At 41.5% G+C, this 20,333-nt stretch overlaps 1 protein-coding gene across 1 annotated transcript; it reads left to right on the forward strand.

Annotated features, from left to right (window-relative positions):
- Positions 1–582: 582 nt before the first annotated feature.
- Positions 583–9,243, forward strand: leo1 (LEO1 homolog, Paf1/RNA polymerase II complex component). Its single transcript, XM_069705730.1, has 14 exons — positions 583–677; positions 1,717–1,865; positions 2,530–2,819; positions 3,168–3,376; positions 3,679–3,783; positions 3,943–4,037; positions 4,305–4,453; positions 4,661–4,745; positions 4,874–4,968; positions 5,050–5,184; positions 6,849–6,984; positions 8,241–8,433; positions 8,530–8,627; positions 8,927–9,243. The coding sequence occupies exons 1-14, from the start codon at positions 620–622 to the stop codon at positions 9,038–9,040; spliced, it is 1,911 nt and encodes a 636-aa protein (XP_069561831.1). The 5' UTR covers positions 583–619; the 3' UTR covers positions 9,041–9,243.
- The last annotated feature ends 11,090 nt before the right edge of the window (positions 9,244–20,333 follow it).

The raw sequence follows: 20,333 nt of genomic DNA on the forward strand, positions 1-20,333 counted from the left end.
TAGTCAACCTCTTTAATTTAACACAGTGCCTTCTACCTCAAAGAAGCATAGCACATCTAGAATAGGTGTTTTGTTGCACAGACTTTGTTAAAGAGAAAGGTGAGATTCCCTGTTTTAGTATCTGGCAAGTGAAACACCAATAAAGGGTCACAGCTGAAGTCAAATGGCTCCCAACATCCAGTCCAGTGCAAATGGTTAGAAACATACCAAGCAAAGACAGAAAGGTTGTTAAAATGGGCATTAGGACTTAATAACTAAAACATCCTGTAATGTTTCTGTAATGATAATAATAATAGGAAGAGGAAGAAGAAGAAGAAGAAGAAGAAGAAAAAAAAGAAGAATGATATACATAATATATATAATATTAATAACATTTTGTATATTAGAATGAATATATACAATTTAAAAAGAAATATAGAACTATATAAATAAAAAAAATAATTGGTCCAACTCACTTTAACACGGCCGCAGAGTTTATTGTGGTTTATACCGCCCCCTTGTGTCTGATAGAACTCGCTACATCAGCACGTCATCCTCAGTTTGACTCGGAAGTAAAAACCTTTCCTCAAAGCGCTGCTATCACTTCCCTTAGGGTACACTTTACTACAGTTTAGAAGAAATGGCGGACATGGATGAATTGTTCGGTAGTGATGGGGACAGCGACAACGATCAGCGAGGTAATGTCTGTCTCTGAGCCGCTGCAAGGCTTGTTTGATTGTAAACTTTGGTTCATCCGCTGTATCCAGGTTTTCATGACGTAAATTAGCTCCGCTCGAGCAATGGTCGCGGATAGTGTAACTTGAACGTTACACCGGGTTGCGTGATAAATCAATACAAACGATGATTTCATGATGATTTCCACACGTTAGCTCAGCGAAACGGCGACACGTTGGTTCTTTCCTTCGTTTAGTTGGCTTTTTTTATTTCATTTTGCTGCAACAAGTTGGCTTAAACTGCATGTTCGGTCTCTCCGTTTGATTCTTGAGCTTACATCATGGTTTAAACAATGAACATGAACAGACACGTGTGTTGTGTTAACGTACAGCACAACTTTTAATTGAATCTGTGCATGTATGTTATAAAAATAAAAAAAAATTAAAAAAAAAAATGAAGGCAACGCTCAAAATCGTGGATCAAGACTTGATCTGACGTCATTTACTAAAAATTGGGGTGTTGACAAAATGTTGGGGGTTTAAGAAGAAGAAGAAGAAAGGAAAGAAAAAACAGCCACTAAATCAGTGCATAAAGTTACTGTTTTTAAGCCCAGATGACCACAGTAATTACCAACTTGTGTGAACAGGAGTAAATTAAATCAATTCCAGTGCTACACATAGGGAAGTCTGCAATCATCCCTATGTGTAAAGAATACCAAATGTATGAGTGAGAGAAATCAGGAGACAACTTGTAAATATAATCAGGTTTTTGCAATTTTGGAGGCAATTTTTGCACCTCGATCCCGTTTTTTCAGGGCATTCTTGAGGTGTCTTGTTTCCCTTAATTTCTTACACTGCATGTGAACATTATTCTCAGTTTGCATTGAGGATGGGCAACGTGGGTAAATCCCTCTAAAAGGATTTACATAAAAAAATAAGAATAGAATTAATCAATAATTTCATGTGGCGTTTTGAAAATAATGATTGGTGATCAGGTACTGTGTGAAGTGATGAACGATGCCATTTGCCAGAAGAAAACCACATCTTCTTTGTTGCTCTGCAGAGTCTGTCTCTGGCTCCGGTTCAGACTCGGAGCCGGAGAGACCGCGGTCTGCCAGCAACGCTTCAGGCAGCGGCAGCGACAGTGACAGGGAACGGGATGATGATGATGACGACGAAGGCCAGGAGGCAGGGAAGCCCAGTATAAATAAGGTATGTGCCTTAATTTTTAGGTCTTTTATACAACATTCAGACACGCTCTGCCCGCCAGCGTGACCCTGATCCAAGATCCACTTAATCAATCATTTAGTCTAGTAATGTAAATTTAGTTACAGTTTTCAAATCCACAATCATGTTTATTGGTCTTTAGCTAACTGTGACCTCTGAGGAGTCATAAGCATATGAAGGCGAGAAACTAATCAATGTTTCTGTCTTATGTTCTTCTGTTACATATTATAATGCCTAGGGAAAAAATTAAAATGGGCCCCGGGAAACAAGCTGACCAAAACATATTGACTTACACTGCGATCCGAGTCATTTTATTCAACATTTCATTGTTATCAAGAAAAAAGAATAGTTCCCTGCTTAGTTTTGATTCTGTAAAATGTGTGAACAATAAAACTTGAAAAGTATACTGGAGTGGTGCATGTACGCTCATTGAAAAATTGATTTACTAATTGGCTTTTGAATGTCTTGCAATCATTATGCACATCTGTCTCACAGTCAAGGTGTGTGTGTGTGTGTGTGTGTGTGTGTGTGTGTGTGTGTGTGTGTGTGTGTGTGTGTGTGTGTACAGATGGGAAAGGGGTGGAGGGTCACAGTAATGACGGTGGTCTGTGCATGATCTAAACTTTCCAACTTTCCTTCCACCTGATAGGATCTGTTTGGAGACGACAGCGAGGATGAGCAGCACAGTCAACACAGCGGCAGCGACAACCAGTCCGAACGCTCAGGGAACCAGTCGGACGCCAGCATGCACTCCGACCAGGCGGACAACGATCACTCGGACGTAGAGCAGCACAGCGGCTCAGAGCGCGACCATCGAGAGGAGGACGAAGACGAGGATGACGGGGGCCACCGGTCGGACGTAGGAAGCCCGGCTGGCAGCGGGATGTCGGGGGCTGGAAGTCCTCACTCTGGGAGGGGCAGTGTTCGATCGGACAGAAGGTACGAATATGCACGCAGGATGTACATCACTGAGAAAACTGGAGATGATAGCCAACAAATCCCACAACAACGTCAGATTTGGTTTATATCTTGGTTTTCAAAAACTGTAGGAAACGTATATATACACCAGACGATTTGTTAATATTACGCTCTGCAAGGGTGACAGCAGTATTACTTTAATATATGGCTTAATCTGCCTATTTATTCAAGTTCCTAGCAACCTGAGGTATGTTACAGTGTTTTGACAACAACAATGAGTTTAAGGGTTAATCAATGTGGCTCTGGTTTTTCTCTCGGAGGACCAGATTTTCTTGATGCATTTCTGTCTATATGTTTGTTTGGAATCAGTGTGCACAGTGATCCTGTGACGCCACAATCGGGGCCGGGGACCCCTCGGTCTGACGGGGAAGCTTCTGGCAGGGAGAACCAATCAGATGACGAGAAGTGGGAAGGAGGTGCTAAGAGCGACCAGTCGGAGGATGAGGAGGAGAAACGTCATTACTCGGACGAAGAAAGAGAGAACTCCGACGACGAGGGGCCGAGGAACAGGAAGTCAGGTAGTCCTGGGGGTCGGGTGTTAAAGATGGAAGAAGCGGGGCACGTGAACCAGATCGTGAGCCAGCCTCCCGTGTTAATCTTCACACATTAGAATGCGTGGATTAGGGCCATATGCGAACATTTTATCCCAAGCTCTGAGGTTTAGCTCAGAACTGAGGTTAATATGAGATTAATTTTTCGCTTAGACTTTCTGCACATGGTAATGAACCATTTACTTGTACTGAAAAATGTGCTCATGTGTCCTGCACTTTAAACCAATGCTGTCATGTGAAAAATATACTGTTGTGATTTTACTTTTCAGAGTCTGCAAAGGGCAGTGACAGTGAAGATGATTTTCTCAGACTGAAAACCAAAGCAAAAGCTGCGTCTGATTCAGATTCGGACAGTGATATCGGATCCAAGAAAGGTAAGAAAGCAGAAAGAAATATTTTCACTGCCAACCCGACCTTGTTTGTTCAGAGCAGCAGCTACAATTCAGTTTTATTTCTGGTAGTTGTAGCTGAATTTGACATCTTCATGGCATGTATATACTTCATAGTAGTCCCTCTTCCACTCTGTTCCACAGTAAAGAAGACGGCAGCAGACGACCTGTTTGGAGAGGCTGACGACATCTCTTCAGACAGCGATGCAGAGAAGCCTCCGACCCCGGGACAGCCCCTGGTATCTATCTGTCCTCTGTCTCTTTCCTGCACTAATCATCAAGTCTCTTTAATCGTGCAGTCTTTTTCATAAGAGCTCCCAAATCTCTTTTTCTCAGAGCTTCTCGCTAAGCCTCTCTGAGCCGATCCCTATTATCACGGGTCATTAAATCATACACAGTTTTTTTTTTCTTTTTTCCAACATTCTTGTGTGTGTGTGTGTGTGTGTGTGTGTGTGTGTGTGTGTGTGTGTGTGTGTGTGTGTGTGTGTGTGTGTGTGTGTGTCCAGGATACAGAGGATGGCATGGATGGGGATCATGCAGAAGAGGAGCCTGCACCCGAAACACGTATTGAAGTAGAGATCCCAAAAGTCAGCACTGACCTGGGATCTGACCTTTATTTTGTCAAGCTGCCCAACTTCCTGTCTGTGGAGCCCAGGTCAGAAGCTCAGCACTGTAAATATATACAATAACAACACATATTGAACATGATGGTCTATGAACTCCTTTTAAAATGTAGGGAAATGATCAGAAATTATATAAAAGGAGATGGGAAAGGGAAACATGTTGGATCTTAATGACCATAAAGCATCTGTGTAGCTTTAAGGTTAATTTATTTGAATTTTCATCGAATCTGCCTTTATAGACCCTTTGATCCTCAGTACTATGAGGATGAATTTGAAGATGAGGAAATGCTGGATGAAGAGGGAAGGACCAGGCTCAAGTTGAAGGTATGTTCTTGTCTGCATAGGCGGAAAATGAAATAAACTGAAAACACGTCGGGTCCTAAAAATCTTCTATGATGCTTGTTTGAAAAGTTTAGATTTTTGTCACCAGATTTTCTTCATTGCTCCTACAGGTGGAGAATACAATCCGGTGGAGAGTCAAGAGAGATGAGGAGGGAAACGAAACACGAGAGAGCAACGCACGCATTGTCAAATGGTCTGACGGCAGGTGTGTATCAGGTCTCCCTGGATGTCGGGGTTGTAACGCTGTGAACACGACGAGCTTCTAAGTGTCCTCTTCTTGCCGCAGCATGTCCCTCCACCTGGGGAACGAAGTGTTTGATGTGTACAAAGCTCCTCTTCAGGGGGACCACAACCACCTGTTCATCCGACAGGGTACTGGACTGCAGGGACAGGCTGTGTTCAAAACCAAGCTCACGTTCAGGTAACATGCCTCTGTTGTTTCGTTGACCGGTCGCTCTGAGGACCACACTCTCACGCAGAGACACACATTTTCACTCGAGGCATAAATCATGAGTTGCCAAGGATACTCCTCCTCTGTCTGGCTCCCTGACAGCCAAACATGCACGAAACAAGCCCCGGGCTACCTCTAATTCCAAACAACAACAATAGCTCCCTTCATTCAGGCTCCATTCAGAAAGGTACTTTATGCTGTAAGTCCCTGGATCACCTTGCGTAAGCCTCTTACTGCCCCCAGGTCCACCTGGATGTTCTGTCTTTTCAGACCACATGCGTCCAGTAGGACACCGGCCAAACCTGCCTCACTGCACAACAGCCCCCAGTGCTGCCGGACAGAACATTGGCTTTTGTTCTGATTGAGTATTATCATCTGAGTTTTGATTAGGATTAGTTCTGAAGCTGCTCAGAGTGGAAGTGGTTAGGGGGCAGTTTATTTTTTTTCTTTTAAAAGGAGCTTCAAGCCACTTCAAAAATCAATGAAACAAAAGCAGTCAGGGGATGGAGACAGAGTTTAGTTTTTCAGTAATCACAGCTGAATTAATGAAGCTCAATTTAATTTTGAAATTTTAAAAATTATATCAAAGCAATTTGGACACTACTTTCATTCACAGCAACATTCAGTAGGCTTGTAGTGGTCTCAGAGCAGAACCCTGAATTAACTGCATGTTACATTAGACTTGAAGCCATTTTTTTTTTTTTTTTTAATGTCTATCTATGCAAAGAAAAAAAAAATCGGATTCTGTTGAAACAACTGTGGTACCAAAACATTAAACAGAAAGCTTCACAACAAGACTAGGTCCAAACCTATGTATGAGATGCAAGAGGGCGTATTTCGTCAATTTCTTTCCACATAAAACATTTGCAAAACCTTATTTCTTATTTCTTTTTTCTTTTTTTTTTACATTCAGCTGAGCTGGTTTCTCTGTCTCTAAGCTGAGGAGAACATCTCTGTAGTAGTCTCCTGAGGTGAACTGGCTAGCTAGAGGCAGCTCCAGTGCTATTCATCTTTAAGTCACTGTGTCATCAAAAAGTAAATTGAAGTGTGTAAATACAAGGAATATAAAGCACGACATGCCCTTATTATAAACAACAATTGTCCTGTGTTGCTGAGGTGACATCAGCAGGTGAAATCTGATGCTTGACTATAAATCACAACCTGTTTTGCAGTTATCTGCTGAAGGAATTCCATCAACTATAAAAGCAACTTAATTTGTCTTTTTTTGGCTCTTTGTTACCTTTCTGGGTGCGTTATGTGGGAAGGACTATCAATAGGGAGAAGAGCGTGAAACTGTTGGCAGGAATATGCTTCACATGGAGAGAGTGCAATGTGCACGCACAAGATAGAAATGCAGCAGCCCACTCATAAAAACATTGTTCCAGGGTGATAGTCAAAACCTCACATGGTAGGTTTAATGACTGTGGGCTAAAACAGGTTTGGCAGTGTATACAGATGTTTTTTGGCCAGTTATGTGTTAATTTAGCTTTTTTTTAGCAAACAATCCAAAAAAGAAAGATCACAAATAAAACACAAGTTTGTTTAAATGAAATGTGCTTTAAGAAATTATGCCACGGAATATGAACATTCACCTTAAATCTGACATCGGTGGTGTGCATCTTCTGTATTTTCAGGCCGCACTCTACAGACAGCGCCACCCACAGGAAGATGACCCTGTCCCTGGCTGACCGATGCTCCAAGACGCAGAAGATCCGAATCCTTCCCATGGCCGGACGCGATCCTGAGTCGCATCGCAACGAAATGATCAAGGTAAACACGCGCTCACAGTCTGTCCCCCTGCGCTGGCCTGTTGCTCTTTCCTCAGGTGTGTCTGAGAATCGTCTTTGTTACCACAGAGACCCAAATAAAAGTTGAGGCCAGTTGTTGACAAGCATCGTGCTCCGTTACATAAAGACGTGACCCGACGTGTTTACATAACGAGGTCATGCAGTGGTCAGTGAGATGGAAACGGTGTGTCAGCTTGTCTGCTTGTGGATTTACTGTTGACCTAAACAAGCACTGCTGATAGCATCGTTTAGAGTTGCACTGTGTTCAGTCTCACCTGAAGCAGCTGTTATAGATGTGCAGCAGACTGTAGCTGTTGATCTTACAAATACGCCTTCTCACATGCCCACATTTTCTCTTTCCAGTCAGAATGTTAAGTCCAATATGATGAAAGTTTCTCCAAGTTCCTGATAATGACCACCACACGTGGCCTTCCTCATTATTTGCAGCCACTCCTGCGAGTTGTTTGTTTTTCAGTTAACATCTTAACTATTGTTGGAAAGAATCAACAAAGCAGCTTTTTCTTCAAAAGTACAGCTTGTTCAGGAAGCAGATGCCTAGAACAGGTTTTTGCCAACCAGCCGTCAGCCCAACTAAACAGGTGCCCCTTTCTCTTGTACATTCTTACTCTGCCTTGAGCTGTTCATTTAATATAGACAGATAGAGAACTTTATTCATCTAAATGGGCAATTGCATTGTTACAGCAAGACAGGGGAACTAAAGGAGGTAGATAAGAAACAAAATACAGGAAAAACATGAATAACAGATGAATGAATGAATTGCATTTTTAATTCTATTCAATTCAAATAGAAAGGACCAACCATATTAAAATATGTCTATCAAGGAAATGTCCATGTTAAAAAGATATGTTCAAACAACATGCAGGAGTAGTAAATGCATGGGAATCATGGGAGAAAATGGATAAGAGCAGGTTCGCGGTCATTTTAGCCTGTTCTGATTATAAACTGTATTAAAAAGGAAGGCTTTCAGCTTTGCCTTGAACATAGTGTCCAAAGTCCCAAACTGAAACTGGATGCTGGTTCCACAGGTATGGAGCCTAATATCTAAAGGTCTTGCATCCCATTCCCAAATATTTCAGAAAACATTTTTAGTTTGTTGATAATGATCAAAAAATAAAGTTGCAGCTCAAAAAAAAAATTGTCTTGAATGTCAACAGGCCAACGTACAATTTAAGAGAAATCATTGCTTAAAATAATTCCAACTGGTTTCTCTCATTGCAGAAAGAGGAGGAGCGACTGCGAGCCTCCATCCGCAGGGAGTCCCAGCAGAGGAGGATGAGGGAGAAGCAGCACCAGAGAGGCCTGAGCAGCAGCTACCTGGAGCCCGATCGCTATGACGACGACGAGGAGGGCGATGAGGCGATCAGCCTGGCAGCCATCAAGAGCAAATACAAGGGAGGGGGAGGCCTCAGAGGTGAGCAGGAATATATATTATATTCATTGCAGTCACTTTGTTTAAATTATTCCCTCTTCTGACATTACATACTCCCTTCTTCTGCCCCCAATGCAGAGGAGCGAGCGAGGATCTACTCGTCAGACAGTGATGAAGGCTCCGATGATGATAAAGCCCAGAGGCTGATGAAGGCCAAGAAGTTGGACAGTGATGAGGTACGTGCAGTGTGCTGGTGGACAGACAGGGGGCAGTGTGAGGCAAGACACTGTAGAGGTTAAAAAGCCAACTTGTCACATTTTCCTTACGTGAGAACAGGTCAGGGAATCCTACACCTTTCAAATAAGATTAATTTACTTCTGCGCAGACTGTTTGTCCAATAAAAGAGTTGATGGTGTCAAGAATAGATTAATGATTGCAACTGCACTCAACAAATTGAAGGTACGGGAAGGCGGCACAAAACGTCTTCTGCTGACACCTCATTTCAACGTGTCATCTCTGTCCTCCTTCTGCACAGGAGGGCGAGGGATCCGGCAAGAGAAAGTCCGAAGATGATGAGGAAATGGTCACCAAAAAGGCTAAGAAATATGTCATCAGTGATGAAGAAGAGGAGGACGAGGATGACGAATGATCTTTTTTTTTTTTTTTTTTGTTATCATTCCACTGTATTATCAGTGTTCAGCCCACATGGCATATAAACAACCATATTTTGTTTTGTATATTTTCTTATGACCAGTGTGTGGGTGAGAGTGTTTGTGAGATTGTGTGTCTGCTTGTTTATGTTGTGTATAGCAGAGGTGAGAAATAAACAATTGGTTGTCTTATGTAACCAAAGCTGGAGGCCCCCTTATCTTTTCTAACATTATGAATCATATGCATGAATCACACTGTTGTGAGATTATGAAACATACTGCTTAGTTCAGTGAGTTCAATTAGTTCAGGTTAATAGCGAATGCCATTTCTCTTTCATTTACTCTCATAGCAAACAAAGCACATCATTGAGCTGTGGAAAAGACGGTGAGCTTTGAAGTTCCAGCAATTCATGTGGATGAAAAAAATGCCCTTGAGGACAGAACCGGAGAATGTAGTTGGAGGGGGTTGGTGGTGCTAAAAGAACCAACAAAACTCACCTGACAGGAGAGGCAGGAGATTGGAGGATTTGGGAGATGAGACAAAGGAGCTGTACTGTGAGAGAAGATCCTCCTCAACCTGCCTGCCAGCTCAGAGGAAGGAGAAGGGGCACAACTGAGAATTAAATTGGCAGGAACGCCTTCGGTATAGACAAAGCGTTTGGCTAATTCACCCGTATGTAAAGCTCAGTGTATCAATGATGATTGCTCCAATAGGGGGAGGTCCTGCTTTTCTGCATGCTGGTTCACTGTCATGGCTCACAGGAACACTCAGCTGAGCCATCGTTAATACACCTGAGCTTTCCCTACAATGAGGAGTCAAAATGTCTGCATAAAAAAAGTCAATAAAGTCAACTTGACATCAGTACCCCCTCCTTTTCAAAACCTATATTTACACTCTGACCCCACCTCAGCTAAACATCTCAGACACAGCTACATGATGACATACTGGTAAAGTGTCCAACACACATTGTGGTATTCAACGGTTTCCATTATGTTTCTGGTTTGGTGTATTTACCTTTGTTTAGTGCTGGGTGTCAATCAAAAATGTTCGACACCGGTACAGATACCTCGACTTCGATACCAGTTCCCGAATGGCACTTTTTTTCTACAGCAATTTAGTAAAAAAGAAAAAACATTATACGACACATTACGGTACAAATCTGTAGTTTTCATGCAGTTTAGAGGGGGAATTGTTGCTACAACAGATGTCCCCTGAATGCATCACATCCATCCAGACTATTGGTAGAAGGTACAATTTACAGTCCATGCAATTTACCAACGTTCTCCAAATAACTCACCAGCTCCAGTCCGCACTAAAGTCACTGCAGCGTACGCAAAGTAAGGTGTTCTAATGAGAGATTTACCCGAGTTCAAATGCAGTCATTTTATCTGCAGGAACAAGATGGCCTCCAGCCCTGCCAGCAGCTCTGAGAAACTGACACAGTAATGCTTTGCATTACATGCTAAAACTGGCATGCTAACATGATGAAGCAGGCAGCCATAGTCATATACACGTGTATTATACACACGAGTCTATGGCAGGCAGGCAGTGGTGTGCACCATATTGGATAACCAGTACGTTAGCATGCTAACATTCAAATTAGCACTTCATGGACCTCTTGGTACAAAGAACCTGAGCTAACCCTAATGGAAATAGATCCAATGAGATATTTCAGTTTGGACCAAAATGGGCAAAAAAAAATGTATATATATATTAATTTTTTGCCTTGTTAATATCCGTTTTTGTCACTACATTTTTCAACTTGTTAAAAGCCCAAATAATCATTAATAATAATAATAATTACCTCCCCAAGGAGTTGATGTTTTTGATGTAGGTTATTTGTTTGGTTGTCAGCAGGATTACTAATAAACTACGAGCACTACTTTTATGAAACTTGGTGGAGGAGTGTGGCGTGAACTGAGAAAGAAGGCATTACATTTTGCAGTGGATTTGAATAACAGGGCGGATACACTACTTGTATTTGAAATACGTAGAAATACGATGACTCCGTATCAAAATCCACATTAACAGGTACCATCAATCCTCTTGGATCCACATGTACTTGTTCAGACAAGCACGCAGTGCATCAGGAGCAATCGGAGACAACGTTTTTTTTTTATAGGGGAGAGCTGGAGCTGGTACAATTGTAACATCGTCACAGTTGTTGCATATATAAGAGTGGACTATTGGCCATGACTGGGACACCCGAGTGCCCTTCTAGTTTACGCAACAGTTTGAACATTATATTTGGAAATGACCACTCAGCTTGGCCTTTGGGTAATTAAAATCCTGAAGCTGCAGTTGGACCTTCAATCCCGTGTTCAGTCCAGCTGGGTACGTCAGTGCTCCAGCTGTTAGAGAACAAATCAGGTTGTGTGTTGAATTGTGACTTGATCCCTTTTTGAGCCCCACAGTCTGAAGAGAACGTAGAGAACAACAGTGCAGGTAACCGATTCAAGTTCATCAGCCAGAGTGACGCACAGAAGCATTGGACCGGGTTCCCAGACGCAGACAACAACCCTCGAATGCGACCTCTACCCCGGCCCTGTCCAGACAGAACTGGCTGGAGCCACCCAGAATACAAAACTGTTAAAACACTAACTAAGTGATTAAGTAAGTGTTACATAAAATATCTACATTCTCTCTTGACAACAGCCTCTGTGCCACACACACACACACACACACACACACACACACACACACACACACACACACACACACACACACACACACACACACACACACACACACACACACACAAACTGTTTTGACGTGGCCACGACTGTCAGTGGAAGAACAATTATCAAAGAGCTCTGCAGTACGGTTCACATGGTGCAGGCTTGTGTAAGAGAGAGGTTTTGTCAGGACAGCAGTGTTTAAAAGAGATTTTCAGAGATTTTTGCAATCCGATCCCGGTTCTCTGAAAATTAATAACAAAGCTGCCTGGTTGGAATGAAGTTTCTGTGCAGCTGAACCGCTCGTTGCTGTAGGCGAGTTGTATCGAGAAGCATTAGCTTTACCATCATTTACTCGGCACAGGCCTGCGTGCGTGTGTTTGTGTGTGCGTGCAGATGCTTGTACATGTGTCTTCATGCAGCTCTCAGCAGTACTGCTCGGTACAGCACATACTAATCTATATATAGAACATACTATGAATGTTTAATGCTACTTGATGCAAATGTGGTGTGTCATTGTTGCCTTTGTCGGGAAGGTGCCGTCGGTTGTGGTGTGCTGCGTTATCTCAGACTGCAGTAGGTTATGTAAACCCAATTCCACACAGTAAGGAGAGGGGAGGGGAGGAGAGGAGAGGGGGGAGGCTCTGCTACGCAGTCAGCACTGACTGAAGGAGGATGAGACAGATGGGAGGGCTGCAGTATTTTACCCTCTTTTTTTTGTTGTTGTTGATGTTTTCTCCTCCCTCCTCATCTCTTCTTTCTCTCTGTATAGCTTCAGTCGTGCCACGGTCTTCCCACCGTCCGGCCTGATCCTGGACCCTGTAACGTCACATTTGCTGTAAAGAAAGCACAGACGTTGGCAGAACAGAGCACAGTACAGCAGAAAGGGTATGTTTTCTATTCCCGGAACCTTGCAAAGCACAAACACTTGTAAAGCAAAGTGGACACCCGTTCTGCCAATTAAGGCCTGAAGGAGACAGCAGCTGGGTCAGTATGAGGCACGGTGCTACTTGAAGTAAACAGCGATGTGTTTTCATTAGTTTTCATTTGACTGCACTGATGCTCGTGTTAAGTGTGTGTGTATCCGCATACAACACATGTTTACCTGTTTTATTGGCTGCTCAGTTAATATTCAATTAACTATATCTATGATATTACTTTATAGTCTAAGTTCAAAATGTATTGAACTTACAACTAACTAACTAACTCATATTTTGCATCTCCTCCCGGAGACAAAAGTTTGCTGACCATTTACGTAAAATTTGCTTATTAGCAGGGTTTGTTTTCGTTTAGGCCTGTCACAATTGTTACATAATAGCCTGATTAAATTAAATATTTCAGCTGACTGCATCATTTTGCATAAAAGTTACTTGTTTACATTCATCTGTATAAAAGACATCATCCTATTTAGCCTCCTTCTTCTGCTATGTTTTGACATGAGTGGGGAAATAGCACAACTATAGTATATTGTTTCGTTTGATTATTGGTTCCCTGTCAGTGTCAGTAATTTCTTTGTATATTTCAGTAATAGGTTTTGTATATTTATGTTGTTAAATCTGCTGTGTGCAACCTTAAAAGGCAAACAGAAATGTAATTTTAGTTTATATGTTCAAGGTGTTAAGGAGTATTATTAATTTGTGGTTAGACCTATATTATAATAGTGCCATAAAATAAACAGAAAAATACTATTAAATTGGTAATTGTAATCATTTGTGACAGTTAATCAGTAGATTAAATGTTATTATTGTGACAGCCAAATTCACTTAAACTCTTTCTTTATTCTTCTGTTCATATTTTTTGCTAATTTTGTTCTTATCTTTCTCTCCTGACTTTTTTTTGTTGGTTTGAGGTAAAACACTGTCTTAGTTAATGTTAAATAAATGTTCTGTTATATACTTCTTCAAAATACAATAAAAATGACGTTTAAACTAAAATATTGCCCCCTCCAGATCATCTTTAGAGAAGAAGGGGTATTAACTGAAACTGTATAATGTTCAAATCAACACATCTGTAGCCATAAAATTAATCGAAAGAGATGCAAAGGCTGCAGCCATTAAGTTTTGGGGTTTTCAGTGATGGAAATAGGGAATATTTACAACCCTTTTGTACTGGATTTACAATATATTATTGTTTCTGGAGGAATTTGTAGGAGGAATTGTTCTGAATCTTTATCTACATAACAAAGTTTTTTCTTTCTGCCTGTTCTGTCTCTTTCATTCATTTAATTCTATAAATTTTATAAACTACCTCAATAACAGTCTAACCCGGTCTGCCCTGATTGTATTTCAGAGCTCGGTGCCCTTTACCCCTGTCTCAGTGTGTCTCATCCCCCTGCTGGTGCTTATATAAGAGACTAATAAATAAAATAGAAACACAATACTCTACTCTCACAACAGGATCCTCAAACACTCACACATGACACTGGCCCAGAGAATGCCGTGAGGGTCTTTGCAGTAACATTTTCCCTTACGCACAAGCAGGTGCGTGTAATTCACACACACACACACACACACACACACACACACACACACACACACACACACACACACACACACACACACACACACACACACACACACACACACACACACACACACACACACACACACACACACAAAGACGATTGTAACAATTCTGTATCATCTGTTTATTTATTTTTTCCTCCTGACCTCAACGATTTGGGTCAGCTTGTTCTGCCGAAGGAACAGGGCTTAGTCTGTAAACATGGTTTACCTTCAACTGTGAGCTCCTCTGCACACAGATTATCTTTGAGCTTTTCACACACACACACAAAAAAAAAAACAGACCCAAAAAAAAAAAATCAAGGTGACCCTTTGTGTTAAGGATTCTGCAGATCCAGGACCATTCTTCTCCCGTATTATACACAAATAGGGTTTTTCGACCCAAATGCACCATAATAACGATCCCATTACCTACAGTATCTATCCATCTGCATCTATATATCTACCTGGTCTGCCAGGCTGTGAGCTCATATATAAGTAAAGTATGACAATTACAGGCTCTGTGCCTCAGTGTCCTTTTAAAAGAGTTGATCTGTGTTCAGCCGTCCATCTGGACACTAAATACACACGCAGGCAAACCCACGCACATGACATTGGCTGCTCACAGGGGTAGAAGGAGACACTATATACTGCAGTGCTATAATAAAGTAAAATTAGGGGATGTTACTGAAGTATTTCTATTTTATGGTACTTTATAATTCGTCTACACAACACTGTATGTATCTGACAACAATCATTAGCAATATTCAAATGAAGTTTTATTTTAAGATTACACCATGCCTCCTGAGCGCTTACATTCTACAGTTTTACAGCAGAACTTTTCTCCTTCACTGGTCACCTTATAACCTTCAGATTTACCTAGTGACCATTTGGTGGGGCGGAGCCCCACGCCGGAAACTGCTGATAAAGCATTTTTACATTTTTCCACTTGTACTTTAATTAAGTAAACGATTGGATTACTTGAATATCACTGGTTTCCATGTGAGAGATGTTTAAAAGGTGGCGTGTGATTACACATAGAGGAAACAATGATGTGACAAGTTCCTGACCTACCTTTCATGCCTGCTTCTTGTGTAAACAGCTTCACATGGGGGACATCATGGGACTTCAGCATTGGCATAGCAGGGACCCAAATAGGTGGCCGTCATGCTGGAAATATGTGCGTTATGAGCTGTAAAAGGGTTATGATTGTAAAATGTGTGCTTCCACTTTGCAATTGGTCATCTAGTAATGTTGATAAATCAATTTTTGACCTTGAAGACCTCGTGCCTTCCTCCAAATAAGGGAGGAAGGTCTAAAAGTAAAATATATATTCTTCATCAGTGTGTATTGCTTCATGTTGAAGCAATATAATTTTACACGGAATAAAATATTCAAAACCAGAAGTTCATGTTTTTTATGGCTGTCCCAGACCGTTCTCATCCCAAAGCGTCAAATACTGCAGTTTTTTTTACAGCCCGCTGGAATTTCAGAGATACGAGGAAGGTGCCTCAACAATGTGGTTATAGCTTGAGGAAAAGATCATGGTTTAAGTTTAAAAAAGTAATTTGACATAAGGGGGGTTGATGCAGCTTCATCAGGAGAACTGCTAATGCTCTGTCGAGGGCCACTATGACAGCAGAGCTTCTATTTGCTTCTTTGTCAGCAAATTCAGATATTTTGGAATCGACGATGGTCCATTAATAAATTGGTTTTGGGTTTTTGTAGCAGAATCGAGATCATGAGCAAAAATTGATTTTGGGCACACAAGTTCAGTAAATAACATAATATTTTGTTTCTCTCATGAGGAGGTGGGGGGGTCCAGTAGCTCTACAAGTTTCCCTTCGTTTTATCGGTGCCTTCATTGCCATTGTCGGATTTTCATAATTCTAATGCTCTTCTCATGACATCCCTATGTACTCAAAAGAAATCCACGTTGAATTTTTCTTTCTCATTAACTCGAACATTGGGCTCCCAGGTAACCGTTTGTTCCCTCCATGAGGACTTTGTCTTTTTTCCACCCAACCTTCAACCCAGGTAGTCACAGTGCGAACGCAGAAGGGCACTTTGTTCTTATCTCTCTGATGCCAAAAGCTTTGACAAAACAGCCCTGGGAATGAGAACAGGTTGAATCCATAAGAAAAAAATAATTTTGGTATGGTTCTATACAGATTTTCCCGAATTGACATACTTGGTATCTTCAAAAAATCTAGTCGGGATCACTACAAAAAAACTTCTGTGAGCTTGAACAGTGTTTTGTAGCCAGAATTGCTTTTGCTGTGTCACTGTACAAGGGAACAAAGTAGTCTAAAAGCTTTTTAATATGAACTGAAATCTGACAACAGTTACATGATCAACAGGCCATGCATACTGTCACTACGTTTTCATGCATTTTAATTGTTTTTATGCATTTAATGACTCAGAGTTTATGAATCATGGTACCAAACCTGGCTGTACAGCTTGAGTATGCTGTGGTTGTTTGCTGTTCAGTCTGTTCACTGGCTCATTAGCAGATCAATGATGTTTAAGAGACTGAGAGAAGAAAGAGCAGAAAAGAATGTGTGTTTTGGACAAAGGGAGAAGGAGGTGAAGAAATTGAGTTGAAGGAGAGGGGAGGACGCGAGAAAGGTGCCGAGGTCAGGTGTGGGCCGAGAGCTGGCCCAGTCTCCCCTCCCTGCGGTATTTCAGAGCCCCCTGCGACTCACCGCACAGTATACTCTGACCTTCAGTTATCTAACCACCCTTCTAGCACAGAGCCAAGCAAACTCTCTGTCTCTCTTGACTCATTTGCTGTCTACCTTCTGTCTCATCCACCCTGGTTAGATAAGACAAAGTATGAAAAGCAGGATAATACAGTGAATGACTAATCTACTAATCTACCATCTCTGGATTTGATTTAGTAGATTCTGGATGTCATGGAAACCAGCTTCATTTTACTTCGTAGTTTGGGAAACAGAGAGTTTTTATAAACTTTTTTTCTGCAGCTGGGCTTGTCCTCAACCACTTTTCATAACTGTCATAATAACACAGATATTTAGAGTCCTTGATGTCAGAGCAACACTTAGACGCATGAAGAGATCTGAAAATAGTTACTCTGTTAGTCACTGCGTAATGCGAACAAAGCAAGCAGGCATTTGATAACTTCCATTGTATGTCATAATGGAATAATCTCCTCGATCCTGAGGAACAGATTTGCAACCATAAAAGTCAGTCAGTCAGTCAGTAACATATTGTTTCTTCATCAGCACGTAGCACCACAGTGAATGTTTATATTCCCTTTGGGACACTTTTTATTTAGATAGTTGATGATTGATGGTCCGGTCTCTGTTGTCTTTTTTGGACTGCAGTGATGAAATCAGCCCGCTGTGGACTGCTGAGAGTGCTGCTGCAACCGAGAGTTGGTTTCTGCTGAAGCTAACACCCTTTCTCTGCTCAAAACAGGCCCCCAACAGAGAGGGGATTATAAAGTCTCGTTATGACTCTAAGTGTGTGTGTGTGTGTGTGTGTGTGTGTGTGTGTGTGTGTGTGTGTGTGTGTGTGTGTGTGTGTGTGTGTGTGTGTGTGTGTGTGTGTGTGTGTGTGTGTGTGTGTGTGTGTGTGTGTGTGTGTGTGTGTGTGTGTGTGTGTGTGCACCCTCCACTTATCTGTAGTAACACTGTAACATTTGCTTTCAACTTGTTTTACCAATTCCCCATGTCTCTCTCCCGCTGTATCTGCTGCGGTGGTGCTCAATCAGCAGTTGAGTCCGACATCTTTTCCAATATTAAAAAACAACTGAGATTTTCCTCTCTGGATTTCTAGACTGTGCTTGTAACCGTAAATGTTTCATAAACAGCGCCTTAGGCTGCCGGTTATGCAACAGCCTATACTGTACGAAAGCAAGGAAAGCAGAACGCAGCAGCTTTAGTCATGTTGGGAATATACAGCGACATGTCTGACTGCAAACCCAAAGTTCCCCTTGGGGTCTGACTGGAGCTCTGTCATGTCATTACTCCTTATCCTCTCTGTACTCGCCCGTTTCCTTATTTCCTTTTTCCCAGTGATTTTCTGTGACCTTTTAACCACCTTCACCCTCATAACCCTTATCAAACTCAACCCGCTCACCCCCACCCCCACCCTCCGCCACAGTTGTTTGAATAGGTAAATAAACCTGCAGGGACAGCAGAGGTCTCACCCATGTGTGCCAAATAGACGTGTCCACTTGTCCATCCACCTTTTTTTCCATGACTGCAAATCATTATCACCATGGATACTTCCACAAATAGAGCATCAGTTGAATGAGAACACCCAGTGCATGAGTGAGAGGCCAAACACACACACACACACACACACACACACACACACACCTTAGGGTGAGGGGGACAATGGTCTAGCCTGCTGGGCAGCCTCTTTTCAGGGCCCCTCGTATGTTTGGTCTGACCCACTTTCAGTCTCCTCCACTGAGACACAGCAGATAAGTGCAGACACAGGGGGAAATAGTTTGATGATTGAAGTGTCCAAATTGGGTCAAGACTGAAGTAGAGTTTGGTGAAAACAAATTTGGTCGAAGTTTCCATTTCCTGTCGAAAGACATGAATGAACCATCACTTAGTGTTTCTCAGAGTGATGCACCGTCATTCAGACACGGCTGATGACAGAGAGTCTCTTTCATTTTTTGGAGCATTGCACTCAAAATGCACACAAAACAATCTAATGTTTGCACAGTGCATAATATCACATTTTCAGTTGTTAACGTTCATTTGTTTGACACGGTTTCTGTCAAAGTGGAAACACCTGTAATCATCCTAATCAGCGTTGATGCCAGTTTGTTCCATAACGACAGGCGGCTGACCTGTAGATGGCTGCGGGGAGTGAAACCTCTGGTACAGCTTTAATCAGTTAAGAGGATTGATCTGTGAGGTTACATACCTCTGTGGAGGGATTTACTCTTTCAACATCATATTAACAGTCACGGGTCAACACATTTAGACACACACACACACACACACACACACACACACACACACACACACACACACACACACACACACACACACACACACACACACACACACACACACACACACACACACACACACACACACACACGCACTGCAGGTAACTCACTCAGAACAGTAAGAAACAATGAGAAAGTATATGTAAGGGGGAGGTGCACATCTCGAGAGGGAAATCAATATAATGTAAACACATTTTGAGAAACCACTTGAAGAATCAAATCACCTTTACAAATGTACTTGTAGTTCACATTAGACTGATTGCCAATACAGCAGCAATAAAAGAGGTCAACACTGTAGGTTTTTAAAGTATGTTTGGAGGAACATAAACTTCCAAACTTTTAAATGATGATCAGAGTACACGGACTCCAAACCAAAAATGTATTTAAGTTTCAGTCACATCATCGTCAGGTCAAAATTTGAATGGACACAGAGTTGTGTATCAAATATCATACCATTGCATGTGTGGCCCCACACCACCAGATTTGATTTTTACCTTTTTGATAACACTAAAGCTTAGATCTACCCAGCTTAAAGCCCACAGATCTTTTATAATGATACATGTGACAGTGAATGTTGGACAGAATTACCCCAAAGATTACAAACTGTTTTAGTTAACTAAACAATTAAACAACCATTGAAAATGTAATCAAATATTAAAAATATCATTTATTAATACTATATTAAAATACAACAGACATAAATAAAAAATGTACAGTGCAAATTGCAGAAAGAAAGTGCGTCACTAAAGGGCGATGACTGTGGCCAGTGAGTGAGGGGAGAATAATGTGTGACCTACACACACACACACACACACACACACCTAAGGCCTGTCTAGTCCTACCGTACCTCAGAAGGGAAATTTCATTACTGCTACACATGCATATATGCATATATGTATACCATGACATACCATTTAGTTGGTAAAATAATATTTTACACTACTACAGGGTGAAATATTTGAAAATGTCTCTTATTTCTCTTAAATTTGGATTAAAAAAAAAAATATATTATTATGATTATCCTCCAGCTGTGAAGAAGTGCATTATGTAATCTAACTAATGTAAGAGCACAAAAAAGACCCAATGAGATAAAGTTTTGACTCCACAGCAACAACATGG

The sequence above is a fragment of the Brachyistius frenatus genome, unplaced genomic scaffold (assembly GCF_029030835.1).
Source record: "Brachyistius frenatus isolate BFR_SWC_R1_liver_20210118 unplaced genomic scaffold, ASM2903083v1 Contig_58, whole genome shotgun sequence".
Classification (NCBI taxonomy): Eukaryota; Metazoa; Chordata; class Actinopteri; family Embiotocidae; genus Brachyistius; species Brachyistius frenatus.

Coding starts and splice junctions, on each gene's coding strand:
- leo1 (XM_069705730.1), top strand. CDS start 620: ATGGCGGACATGGATGAATTGTTCGGTAGTGATGGGGACAGCGACAAC. Junction 4,969..5,049: donor GTCAAATGGTCTGACGGCAG/GTGTGTATCAGG, acceptor TTCTTGCCGCAG/CATGTCCCTCCACCTGGGGA. Junction 8,628..8,926: donor AGAAGTTGGACAGTGATGAG/GTACGTGCAGTG, acceptor CCTTCTGCACAG/GAGGGCGAGGGATCCGGCAA.